This window comes from Panicum virgatum, chromosome 6N (genome assembly GCF_016808335.1).
Source record: "Panicum virgatum strain AP13 chromosome 6N, P.virgatum_v5, whole genome shotgun sequence".
NCBI classification, from domain to species: domain Eukaryota; kingdom Viridiplantae; phylum Streptophyta; class Magnoliopsida; order Poales; family Poaceae; genus Panicum; species Panicum virgatum.
In genome coordinates, this window is record NC_053150.1 from 7,670,779 (window position 1) to 7,683,162 (window position 12,384).

A 12,384-nucleotide genomic window follows, 5' to 3' on the forward strand; every position below is an offset into this window, starting at 1 on the left:
TAACAAGTGCATTTTTAATTGAATATTGATGGATTGAAGTTTGTGAATCAGAGTACCGGCAGGTGGGAGGGACATACGACGATGAGGAGATTCAGGAGGTAGACGACCTCTCGCAGATGGAGTGGGTGAACACGTTCTTCTCTTCTGCACCGACGCAGGAGGTCGTCGGCACTTCACAGCTGGGGGGTGCCCCACTCGCGACGCAGGACTACAGTCAGGTGGAACAGACGCCTGTTCCTGAGCAGGGTCGTCGGTCCACTCGCCAGACCATCCCGCCGGAGCCACTGACGTACTCACAGCACCACACTAGGGCGGGCCAGGCTGCAGAGCGACGTGGCAGGAGGAGAGGGGGCAAGCACGGACGCATCTAGTTTACAGGTTGTAGCTTGTTAATTAATATGTTCCGACATACTATCTTATGTATGCATGTGCAGACTATGATTCGATGTGTCCATTGCGTACCATTATGATGAGTAGGCCGGTGCAATGATTCGGGCGATGGTATATGTCCGTGGAGTGAAATTATAACGATTAGGCCGGTGCCGTGCAGTGTTTCGGGCGATTGGAAATGTCGGGGCAGTGCAATAATCACGAGTGAGCGCTGTGGAACGTGAAAGTGCTGAAGTCATGAGCAGTGAGACGTCGTGTCGTTGTTTAAAGTGGGAGCAGTGAGCGGTGTTGAGCGTGCGAGGGTACAAATCAAGAGCAACGGGAGGTCGTGTCCGTGTTTAAAGTGGTACGAGTGAGCGCTGTGGAGCGTGCGAATACAGTAGGCTTTTCATGTGCATTTACACTCCACACTCCGGGTATCAGACCTTTTTGCGCCTATAAATACTCACAAGGTTGTGAGCTCCCAGCAGCACTCAAACACCAAAGCTCATTGTACACCCGATGTCTGGAGGTGGGTCTAGCGGGAAGAATTACTACGGTTTTGGCAAAGGAAAAGGGGGAAGAAAGGGAGACCCCATAATATGGGAGGGGCCTCTTGGACCCGATTCCTTTCCAGAACCAGTGTTTGAGTTTCCGCCACAACAGAAGAGTGAATTTACCAATAAAACTCCTCTTCGACAATACGATAACCGTAGAGAAACGTGGCCAAAATGCAGACATGGTGAGGACTGCTTAGTGCATATGTGCACCGACGGGATGGATGGCGGTCGGCGTTTCTTCAAATGCCCTCACGCATGGGTAATGCTCGGTTGTTTTATTTCTTTATTCATTGAGACATCTTACATGAAATTTGTTTTGCAGTCTTCAGATGCTCCAGAAAACTGTGGGTTTACCAGGTGGGTCGATCCTGCACCAATTGATTCTGTTCAGGAGTTCATCGAGTACCTGCAGATTAAGATATTTGATCTGGAGTGCAAGGTGAACCATTACGAGGAAGTAAGCGAGGGTAACAAAGACGGCGAAGATGATGATAACAGCAATGCTGCCGCTTCACAAGATGAACCATGCACTAATCCTTACTGCAACTGCCCTTGTCACAAGAACAAGGGCCCTGGCCCTCCGGCACCACCGCCTGCGCAACCTGCAATGGGTGGATACTGCGGAGAAGGCTCAACGCAGTTTGCTACGTGGGGGTACGGCTATTAGGACTACCTAGTCCAAGTGACATGTTGCATCGTTGTATTTGTTGTGTTTTTTTAAATTACCTAAGGCATGTTAGCTTAGATCAAAATCTGTTTACCGTAGTTGCAACGGGTTCTGCCATGCCACTGCATTTCTGCTGTGTGTTTCATTAACGTTGTATTATGATGTAATTCCTATGGTTAACATTGTGACGATTACGCCGGTACCATGTAGTGTTCCGGGCGATGGGATGTGTCAGGGCAGTGCAATAATCACGAGTAGGTCGATGCAGTGACAGTACGACGAGTTTAAAGTGGGCGATGCGATGAGTAGGTCGATGCAATAATCCGTGTTTAAAGCGGTAGCAGTGAACGCTGTGGAGCGTGCGAGTGCTGATGGTACGAGCAGTGAGAGGTCCTGTTGTTGTTTTTAGTGGAATGAGTGCGCACTGTGGAGCGTGCGAGTGCAGAACCATGGACGACTATGGAGCAGTGAGAGATAATATCTGTGTTCAAAGTGCTTGGACATGTAAGCAACCCTGCGTCTATAAAAGAGCACCTTGTGGTTCCTGAGAGCACAGACTTGCAATTCAGTTCCCACTTTTTTTAATTAGCCCAACCAAACAGCTATGAGCTCCTCATTCTCCCGGGCAGCTTTCCGTCGGGAAATGGAGGCTAATTTAGGACCCTCTCCTAACGATCCCAATAGATGTATTACAGATTGCAAGGTATGGCCGAAAGGTGTAGAGCCACCAGATTGCTATTGCCAAATGCGTTGTGTTCCGAACATATCTCGTGATTACGAGACTTTTGGCCAGAGATATTGGTGTTGCAAGAATATCGAGGAAGTCCAAAAAAGAGGTGCAACATCACATGTATAGATTAATTTGTAAATATGCTTTTATTATTTTTATTAATTTTGAATCGTTTCTTGTTTGCAAAAGTACGCTGGTGAAGACACGCATACTCATTGGTGTCATTTCCATGAGTGGATTGACACGTGGATCACCCATCGTGATCAGCGATATATGGAGTGGTTAAAGAAGGTGAATGAAGATTTACACAAAGGTGAGCGTGCAAAACCAGACATCGCGGGACGTGATAAGGGTACTGCCCGTGAATGATTGATGTTGTACTGCTACGTCTGAATAAATAATGTAACGTCTGTTCGAATTACCTAAGGCATGTTAGGTTTAGTATTGGACCTCGTTACCGTAGTTTGCAACAGGTCCGGACATGCCATGTCATGTGTTCTGTGCGTTGAATTGTGTGGACCACTATTTAATTTGTGTTCAATGTTTGAACGGTGATTGTTTTTATTGTCTGTACTGGCCGATATATGCCAACGGAGTTGTTATCGCGTCGGTCTGAAAAGTTTATTTGTAGGGCAATGCTTCTGAATAATTTAGTTGCAACTAGTACAAATTACACAATGCCGATTAATTTGAGATTGAAATTACAATAACAATTGCACTGGCATGTACATGGAACACGGTAACGTCGTGTTCCATCTAGACCTAACATGCCTTAGGGAATATGAAATTCGAACATTACATGATAGTCATCTACTGAGTGCACCGAGGATACTTCCCCTTCCTAATAGCCTCGGGTCCCGCCTCCTTCGCACGGCGGGCCCTCTCTCGCTTCCTCTCCCTATCAGCTTCACGCTCCTCCGCCTGCCGACGTTCAACTTCTGTGAACCTATTTTCGATCTCTTCTTTATCTTTCTTGCGCTTCTCCTCCATTTTTTCCTCTTGCAGCATTCGCTGCCACCTTTCCGCAGCCCACCTTGCTTGGCGCTCAACGTGTTCCTTAGCTTCGGTCGATTGCTCCGTGTCCAGCCACTATATGAAATCACAAAGAGGTGGTGGACTCTATTTCGAAGCCGAGTTAGAATTAACATACTTAACTCCGAAGGCGCAAACTAGATAGTGCGAGGTGATACATTCGCTTTGTCCTTGCCGTAGCGCTTTGGCGGATCGAACTCGTAGTTCTCACACATGAAGAACCTCCTGCCGAAGTCATCGCCCAAAACTTTGGACTCCATCAGCTTGCACAACGAACCGCAGAAGCACATTGGAACCTGCACTCCTTCAGGCACAGGTTCTCTAATTTTGTTCCACGGAATGTAGGTAGAACCAGAGGAAGACATGGTGGCCGTGCGTGGATGGCTAAAGACTCCGTATGAGATGGCTACTGACTTCATATGAGATGGGGCGATGTTTTATTTATAGATGGAGCTATTTGGTCTATAGGCATGATTCACGCATGTCTATCGCCGTTTGAAACGGCGGTAAGTACTCCCATATTTTTAATTATAGTGGGGGTGCAGAAGAATCTGATGCAAGATGACAAGACATCGAAATAGTAATTGAAACTCATGAATATCTCATGAAAATATATTTTCACAGATTATTAGAGTTAAATCTAATTTGTATAAATTTTTAAAAAATATTTCCCTAACCTCCGCTATCTCTATTATTTTCTGAAATATCTATAAATGTAAAGATAATAATTACAGTTCAGATAGTTTTTAAAATAATTATACAAATATTTAAAAATAAAAAAAAATATGGGACACATACCGCCGTTTCAAACGGCGGTAGGGCGCTGCCAGCTACAGCCGGCTGTAGCAGCCGGGCTACAGCGCGGCGGTAGTACTTACCGCCGGATCAATTGGCGGTAAGGAGCTACCGCCGTTTGATCCGGCGGTATCTTCCACGGCCCATAGAAGATACCGCCGGATCAAACGGCGGTAGCTCCTTACCGCCAATTGATCCGGCGGCAGGGTGACATTTTTGAAAAAAATTTATACCCACATATATTTTTGATAAATCGACGAAAAAAATATAAAAATAAAAAAACTCCAGATTCTCCACTGGGCGGTGTGCCTATTTCCGCTCTGCTGGTGGGCTCTGCCCTACCTATTGGCTATTATTGCCGCCGCCCCCGTGGGCTGTGGGCTGCGGCATGAGATGATACGTTGGCACCCACACGGCTCACCAGGTCGCCAGCCGGAGCCGCACGAAACCACGTGTGCTCGCGCGCGCGCAGGTGTGCTTGGCTTTTTTTTGTCAGCAACATTCTCTGCCATCCAGGGTTCACCATTTCGTTTTCCGGTGAAATCCCGGTGATCGGCGGAAACGGAATTCCGTTCCGGAATTTTGGTGAATTTCGGACGAAATTTGTTGAATTTTGAATTTTGAAACGAAATATATCGAAAAATACCGAAATTTCGGATCCCGGTAACTAGTGGAAACGAAAAAAAAATCGAAATTTCGGCGAAATTTCACCGAAAAGTTAAACCCTGCTGCCATCCCAACTCCCAAGCCCGACCTCCTCAAAAAAAAAAAAAACTCCCAAGCCCGACGACGGCGCGGCGAGCCACCAGCCAGCCGTGCGCGTGCCGATCCCGTGCCCGAACATTTCGCGCAAAATAAAATATAAAATATACTTACAGTACTGAAATAAAAAGTCGTCTCCCTTCGCGTTCCCGTCTGACTCGTGGGGCCAGGCTACTACCTCTGCTGGTGCGGTGCTGCCTTCTTCTCCCCGGCTCCGCCTCCGCCTCCGCCACCACCTCGCCGCCCTCTCTCTCTTCCAGACCCCAGCGCTCCGCGTCCGTCCAGGGAGGAGGGGGAGGCGCGGTCTCGCGCTCGCGCCATCGGCGAGGAGTGGCGAGGCGGGCGGGGATCCGCTCTCCGAGCATGCAGGCCGCCGCCCGGCGCTAGATGGTGAGCATGTCCGAACTCGTGAGCGACCCCTCTCTCCGTCCGATTCCGCTGCAGCCTTCTTCTCCTGCGTGGTTGTTACCTGCTGAAATAAATCCCCGCCCCCAATTCCTAGTGGCTCCAGGCTCCCGCCCCAGATCGTGCTTCCTCGAGTCCAATACTCTCGGATCCCAGCGCCTCCCTCCCCGGTCGATCCACAGCGCCTACCTCCCCGGTCGACCCCAGCGCCGCCAGCCCCGGCCGCCGGCGCCGCTCCCCTGATCCAGTGCCGTTTTGGCTTCCGTTTTCCTTGCAGCCGCTTCTTTCCTTCCGCGCAAAGTCGGGTCGGAAGATGCAGCGGTGCTTCTTCTTGCTTCAATACGTACTTCGCTTTTGTGAATAGAAGCGAGCGCCTTCTGGATTCCGGCTTGGCGTTGGGGAGGAAGCGGTTGCAGTTCCACGCTTCTAAACCCCCACGCTTGCCGCAAAGTCAAACAGTCTTCATCCCAGCTAAATTAAACCTTCTGCGCCAAGTATGGTCGGATGTGTTTCTTCGCATCCTCTCAGTTTGCGAAGCTGTGTGGCACGTTGTAGTGAGTTGTAGGCACGGTAAATTCTCTTCTGTCACGCGGAAATTATGAAGTAAAGCTTGGCATTCATTGCTGTACTTGTATTGTAGTAGAGATTCTTGGTTTCTCTCACTCTTAGTTTCTATTATAGTGTTTTGATGTGACCCTTAGGCCAATCCTATCAGGAGGTTTCGTATTTGTGTTTCCAAGAGTGCCACACAGGCATACATGCATTTGGCTGATTGTTGAAATTGTTCACTAGAATGCATTGTTTCATGGATAACACTTGGAAGATGGTAAATGTTGTTGCAAATAATGCCCATGTGGCTTCATCTAGATGAAACCCATCTCTTCTCCCTCTCTCTGCATTATCTCTTTGTCATATCATCACAAATGCTAACGTGGCACTATAAACAATGCGAATGAAACTCCCATACACAGTAGCTTTAATTTATGTGTGCAGGAAATTCTGTTTATATCCCAGAAATTTTACACATCAAGCGCCTTTTATTTCCAGTTATGGAACCCATAACAGAATCACGGGCTAATTTCTTGAGTGCGTGGCTGCGTGCACATTGTTTCAACTGACCTTTGGCCTTCAGGACATATCAAATTTGCTAGGATCCTTCGCCTCAACTATGCAACAGTGAGTCTAATATGATTGACACGATTTAATAATATCTCGACCAAGCCTGTTAATACTAGGCCAAATGAACCTCTTTACTTCGTAGAAATTCAAAAATAATATTTGTTTTTTGTGATCATTATTTCACTTAGATGTTTATTAGCAATGTTTATCTTTGATGGAATGTTGTGAGTGAGCATATTTTTCTGCAGTGTCCAAAATGGTATTTTGATTTTCTTAGGACTTACAGTCTGACTAGTACTAGACTACTAGTGCCCTGTTGTTCCCAGTGAACATACCATAAAAGCCTGATATTTCTGAGTATTGTATAATGTATAAATAAGAAAGTACTCGCATGGCGAATACAGAAATGAAATGCATCAATTTTTTCCATATATCATTACTTATGTTCATCATGTGCATCTTGCATGTTGGAACAAGCAACAACTTTATGCCTTGCATATTACTGATTGTCTGGCTTTCCGATTGCAGAAATTGAGGAACACAGCAATAACACGTGCAAATTCAGCCTGTCTTCCAATGGGGGATCATCTTGATTTCAAGTACAACAGTGTCAATGAAGGCGATGAACGCAAGGGAGGCCATGGCATTCCCAAGGTTTCCATGGTTCCCCTCATCTTCCTCATATTCTATGAGGTTTCAGGGGGGCCCTTTGGGATTGAGGATAGTGTCAAGGCTGCTGGGCCACTGCTAGCAATTGTGGGCTTTCTTGTGTTTGCGCTCATATGGAGCATTCCAGAAGCTCTAATCACTGCAGAGATGGGTACCATGTTCCCAGAGAATGGCGGCTATGTTGTCTGGGTCTCTTCTGCTCTTGGGCCCTTTTGGGGTTTTCAGCAAGGCTGGGCGAAGTGGCTCAGTGGTGTCATAGACAATGCTCTATACCCAGTCCTCTTTCTTGACTATGTTAAGTCCAGTGTTCCAGCTCTTGGAGGTGGGTTCCCAAGGACCTTGGCGGTGCTCATCCTCACAGTTGCACTTACATACATGAACTACAGAGGTCTGACCATAGTTGGCTGGGTGGCAGTCTTTCTTGGGGTGTTCTCTCTCCTTCCATTCTTTGTGATGGGAGTGATAGCTATTCCCCGGATTGAACCATCAAGGTGGCTTGAAATGGACTTGGGGAGTGTGAATTGGGGATTGTATCTGAACACACTGTTTTGGAACCTCAACTACTGGGATTCGATCAGTACATTGGCGGGAGAAGTCGAGAATCCAAAGAGAACCCTCCCAAGAGCTCTTTCGTATGCTCTGGTTCTAGTGGTGGGGGGATACCTCTACCCTCTGATCACCTGTACAGCAGCAATTCCAGTTGTTCGGGAGCAGTGGTCAGATGGGTACTTTTCAGACATTGCAAGAATTCTTGGTGGCATCTGGTTGCACTCGTGGATTCAAGGAGCTGCTGCATTGTCAAACATGGGAAACTTTCTCACTGAAATGAGCAGTGATTCTTACCAGCTCCTTGGGATGGCTGAGCGCGGCATGCTCCCTGAGTTCTTCGCCAGGAGATCACGCCACGGCACCCCGCTGATCGGCATCCTGTTCTCTGCCTTTGGCGTGATCTTGCTGTCCTGGATGAGCTTCCAGGAGATCATCGCTGCTGAAAACTACCTCTACTGCTTCGGCATGATCCTGGAGTTCATCGCCTTCATCAAGCTGAGGATGACCCATCTGAATGCCTCTCGGCCCTACAAGATCCCTCTGGGCACCATTGGTGCTGTCCTAATGATCATCCCTCCTGCTCTCCTGATCGTGGTGGTGATGGCCCTCGCATCCTTCAAGGTGATGGCAGTAAGCATCATGGCAATGATCGTCGGGTTCGTGCTGCAGCCGTGTCTGGTGTACGTGGAGAAGAAGCGGTGGCTAAGGTTCTCCATCAGTGGGGACCTGCCTGATCTGCCTGATTCGCAGGAAGCTGCTGAAGATGACACCGTCCCGCTCGCGTTCTGATTTGCTGGTGCCGTGCTCTGCAGGTGTAGTTCCCAATTGTAGGATGGGATGTACTGGGTTTCACGAGTTGTATCTACTGATGAGTTCCGAAGCAGATCTCGTGTCTAATGCTGCTTTCTGTTGCCACCATGCTGTTATTGAATAACATGTTGGCATCAGCAGAAGATGTAAAGCCAGTGTTGGTAAACGGAGCTCCTCAATATAGATGTGTCGTCAGTTGTCGACTGACCTTTATCCCTGCACTTCTCCTATGCTATTGATAGATGTGTCGTCAGTTGTCGACTGACCTTTATCCCTGCACTTCTCCTATGCTATTGATAGGCATGAGGATCTGGATCTGGATCTGGTGGGAGGGGGAGAAGATCGCCAACCCTTTTTGGGAACCGACAGCATCACAGCATGCCATGCTCTTGAAAATGCAGATAGGTTCCATGGTGATCCGGTCCCTCATCGTCATCGTTCGCCATTGGTTTGGCCTCCTCGTCCTCGAGCAGACCTGCCACGTTGATCGAGTGCACAAGCCTGACCCCATTTTTGCACTACAGTATACAAAGTTTCTGTGTTGCGCCTGAATTGCGTAATAGTTTCGTATAATGAAAGCGAGAGCTTTGACAGTATTACAAATCAGAAAATGAGCAAGACCTAAAAGATACTCCAACAGGGAAAAAAGGAAGATAAAAGCAATGTACAAATGTGGAACGATCAGCCAATGTCTGCTACCAAACGAACAAGATGCTGTTCACTGTGTCCGAGCAATGGTCAACAACGAACAATCTCGCATCTGAAACATATATCACCCCATATTACATTTAGATGCAGAGGTGTAATGGGCTAAAGGCATATGATGCGATTGACAAAGGAATAAACACACCTGAGCACTGAGAATAAGGAACCATAATTTCGCATCCAGTACATATCAAGGTAGCTTGTCTCGGCAAAACTTAGCTTAAACAAAAGTAACACAGAACCAATACATAGCCTCTGTCCACAAAGCTTTAGGTAACCAAGGTGTCTTCGGATTGCCCTTATCATAAGATAGAAACCTAGCTAGGACTGCTCAAACTGCCATTTCACAGACAACGTTGGGAGCTTAAAGCTCTGGGACCAGGACTGGAGGGCGCAGCTCATCCTCCTCCTTGGGGGCGTGGATGGTGACCAGGTCCGGTAGCGGGGTGACCGGGCCAAGCTTGCCCTTCGGGTCCCAGTCGAGCATGATCTTAACTTTGATGCCAAGAACACCCTGCACAACACATCAATGATACATTTTGAGAAACAACAGAACATTTATGCAGCTCCAGCCTGCTAAATTGCCTGACCAGAAACTAGAAACAGAGCACAAAGGTGGTACAGCACACAAACCTGTCTGAGAAGGACGTGTCTGACAGCAGAGTCAATGTACTCGTTCACAGGCTGACCAGAAGAGATCATGTAGCCATCCTTGAACTTCATGGACTTGGCTCTTTGGGCCCTGAGCTTTCCACTCACAATGACCTAAACGACAATGCATACAACTTTAGAGATACATACTTAATATAAAAAAATGAATGCATTTACATTGAGGTAAAACAAGAAAACTCACCTCACAACCCTTGGCACCACTCTCCATAACAAAGCGAAGAACACCATAGCAAGCCCTGTCAAGTAAACAAGTATGTTAGTACAAACAAAATTCCAAGTGCATTATAAACTCAGGAGAGAAACCTTGGCACATTTTACACACGGATTACGAATGACACCATAAATAGCATTAAAAACAACATTTCATAATCCAAAAGCACAGAACTAGCTACTCAGACTAACCGGTATATTATATAGCACAATTCATGTAACAAAAGAAACATGTGGTTTAACATTCACATCACAAGGAATGTGAGATAGAATTAGTAGACAAACAGCAGAAAGAATGTTCATCTGTGGATCTATCTCTCAATGGTTGTCTGGCCGCCGCTACTACAAGAGAAGCATTTCCTCTGTGCACCAGCATAACTTCCCACTATCATAAAAGAAGGCAGGACACAACAAATACAGGTGCAAATGAAAAGTTATACGCTATTATATATGCACCACATGCACTACTACCAGAACATGATAAATGATGCATCTGATTTTGTAACAAGGTCGGTACAAACTATGAACAATGAACTTACAGCACACTTCAGACTATTTAAGTCAAACAAGTTATGGCCTCAACTTCTCAACTCTTAGCTAAAGGGAACTGAAGAAATGTGAGACAGATTTAGTAGACAAACAACAGGAGAATAGTTGTTTATCTGTGGATCTGTCTCAACGGTTGTCTGGCCGCCGCCACTTCAAAGAGCAGCATTTCCTTTGTGCACCAGTACAATATCCCACCAACAAGGACTGAAGGCAGAACATAAATCGATGGTGCAATAATCCAACTCATCACAATTTTCACAACTAGCAATCCACTTAACTATAATACAAACCAATTAACAGTTCACCAAAATTAAGCATCTGCAGCTAAGATCTCGCTAGCAGAAGCACAAAATCTGTGCATCATCCATATACTATTCGGAGCACCATCTTACGCAAATTACATATCTACCAACTGCATACAAATCAGCAAATAACACAACCAGCAGGTAGCAAGAGGGAGGATTTCATCATGCTATACCTGCGGACGGCGAGGCCTCCAAGGAGCTTGTAGCGGAGGGACTCGGCCTGGGCGATGGCGCAGAGGCCGCGGTTGACGACCTTCTCGGCGTAGAGCTCGACGCCGTTCTCGGGGAAGTTGAACCGCTTCTGGACTACGGAGGTGAGCTCCCTGATCCTGCGGCCCTTCTCGCCGAGCACGTTCTGGGTGCGCGTGGCGCGGATGATGATCTCCGTGCGCATCGGGGTGACGCGAACCTCCACGCCGGAGTAGCCATCCTCCGCGAGCTCCCGCGTCAGCATCTCGTTCAGCTCCGCGTAGAACACACCATCGCTGACGAACTGCGAAGACAACCACCGCTGTCAGATCCATCGGTGCGGGGGCGCACGGGAGGATGGTGATAGGGTTGGGAGGAGCTCGCGTACCTTCTTCTTCTTGCTGATCTGGGTCGCCATGGTTGACGGAGGGAGAGGAGGCGCTCGCTGCGGCGGCGGCGAGCGGTGGGGAGCGCTAGGGTTTTGGGCGAGCGGAACGGGAGGGGAGTGGCGGCGCGAGAGGAGGCGGGGAAGGTGGAAGAGGGCTTTTATAGGTGCGCGCCCGTGTAGGGTTTGGTTGCGCTGGGGACTGGGGAGAGGAGTGGGTGGGCTGTTCAGGCCCATTTGTGAGTAATGGAGAGTGATTGTGGGCTTTCGGTTTTGGGCTTTTCAGGGTCATCTTTTCAACCGAATACAATTTAGTCTGTTTTTGAATTTCTAGCCCATGCAAGTGAAGCCTTTTCATTTTCTACTTCGGCCAAGACAAATTATGCTGTTGACAGCCAAAATTGGCATCGGTCTGACCAGTAGAGCGTTGTAGCCTGCCCGGCAGGAGACCGACCGGTCTGACTGGTCCAAGCAGAGTCCGAGTACAACTAGAGATTTTCATAGATTTAGATCTTGTAATAGGATTTCTTGCGGGACAAGTCCACCCACCCTATAAATATAAAGATCCACGGCCGATTGAGACATCCAATCGATCAAAAAACACATCAATACATTACTTTTCTTTATGTTTATTGTTTCTATTTTTATCTCCAAACCCTATCTCCTTCTAACCCTTTTCTGTTGTTCTTCCTTCGTCTCCGCGACGTCTGAAGGCGTTCTAGGTGGTCTGCCGATTCTAGAACAACCCTACGCGCGCTTGCACTGACGGGGTCCCTCCCGGGCGAACGTTCGTCGGATTTCGCCGTTCTGCACCGGCGACCCGGTCTGACCGGATACCCAGACCGGTCTGGGTATCGGCGCTGCAATTGTGCTGTCGCTCACCACGTGATCAAGCACATTCG

At 47.8% G+C, this 12,384-nt stretch overlaps 2 protein-coding genes and 2 non-coding genes across 7 annotated transcripts; 1 reads left to right on the plus strand and 3 right to left on the minus strand.

Annotated features, from left to right (window-relative positions):
* Positions 1–5,050: 5,050 nt before the first annotated feature.
* On the plus strand, positions 5,051–8,688 carry LOC120679887 (probable polyamine transporter At1g31830). Of its 4 annotated transcripts, XM_039961551.1 has the most exons (3): positions 5,061–5,305; positions 6,368–6,496; positions 6,968–8,688. In XM_039961551.1, exon 3 carries the CDS (start codon positions 7,016–7,018, stop codon positions 8,444–8,446), a length of 1,431 nt encoding a protein of 476 aa, XP_039817485.1. In that variant the 5' UTR covers positions 5,061–5,305; positions 6,368–6,496; positions 6,968–7,015; the 3' UTR covers positions 8,447–8,688. The 4 variants fall into 4 exon arrangements, with proteins under 4 accessions (XP_039817484.1, XP_039817483.1, XP_039817485.1 ...); XM_039961550.1 differs by lacking the exon at positions 6,368–6,496 and having other exon boundaries at positions 5,051–5,305; XM_039961549.1 differs by lacking the exon at positions 6,368–6,496 and having other exon boundaries at positions 5,060–5,323.
* Positions 8,689–9,273: 585 nt separating this feature from the next.
* On the minus strand, positions 9,274–11,666 carry LOC120679888 (40S ribosomal protein S3-3). Its single transcript, XM_039961553.1, has 5 exons — positions 11,486–11,666; positions 11,082–11,401; positions 10,026–10,080; positions 9,806–9,937; positions 9,274–9,686 (listed from the first exon to the last, which is right to left on the minus strand). The coding sequence occupies exons 1-5, from the start codon at positions 11,513–11,515 to the stop codon at positions 9,537–9,539; spliced, it is 687 nt and encodes a 228-aa protein (XP_039817487.1). The 5' UTR covers positions 11,516–11,666; the 3' UTR covers positions 9,274–9,536.
* Positions 10,312–10,480, minus strand: LOC120680354. Its single transcript, XR_005677623.1, has one exon. It is a non-coding gene; the product is annotated as a small nucleolar RNA snoR143 (small nucleolar RNA).
* On the minus strand, positions 10,668–10,837 carry LOC120680353. Its single transcript, XR_005677622.1, has one exon. It is a non-coding gene; the product is annotated as a small nucleolar RNA snoR143 (small nucleolar RNA).
* Positions 11,667–12,384: the final 718 nt, after the last annotated feature.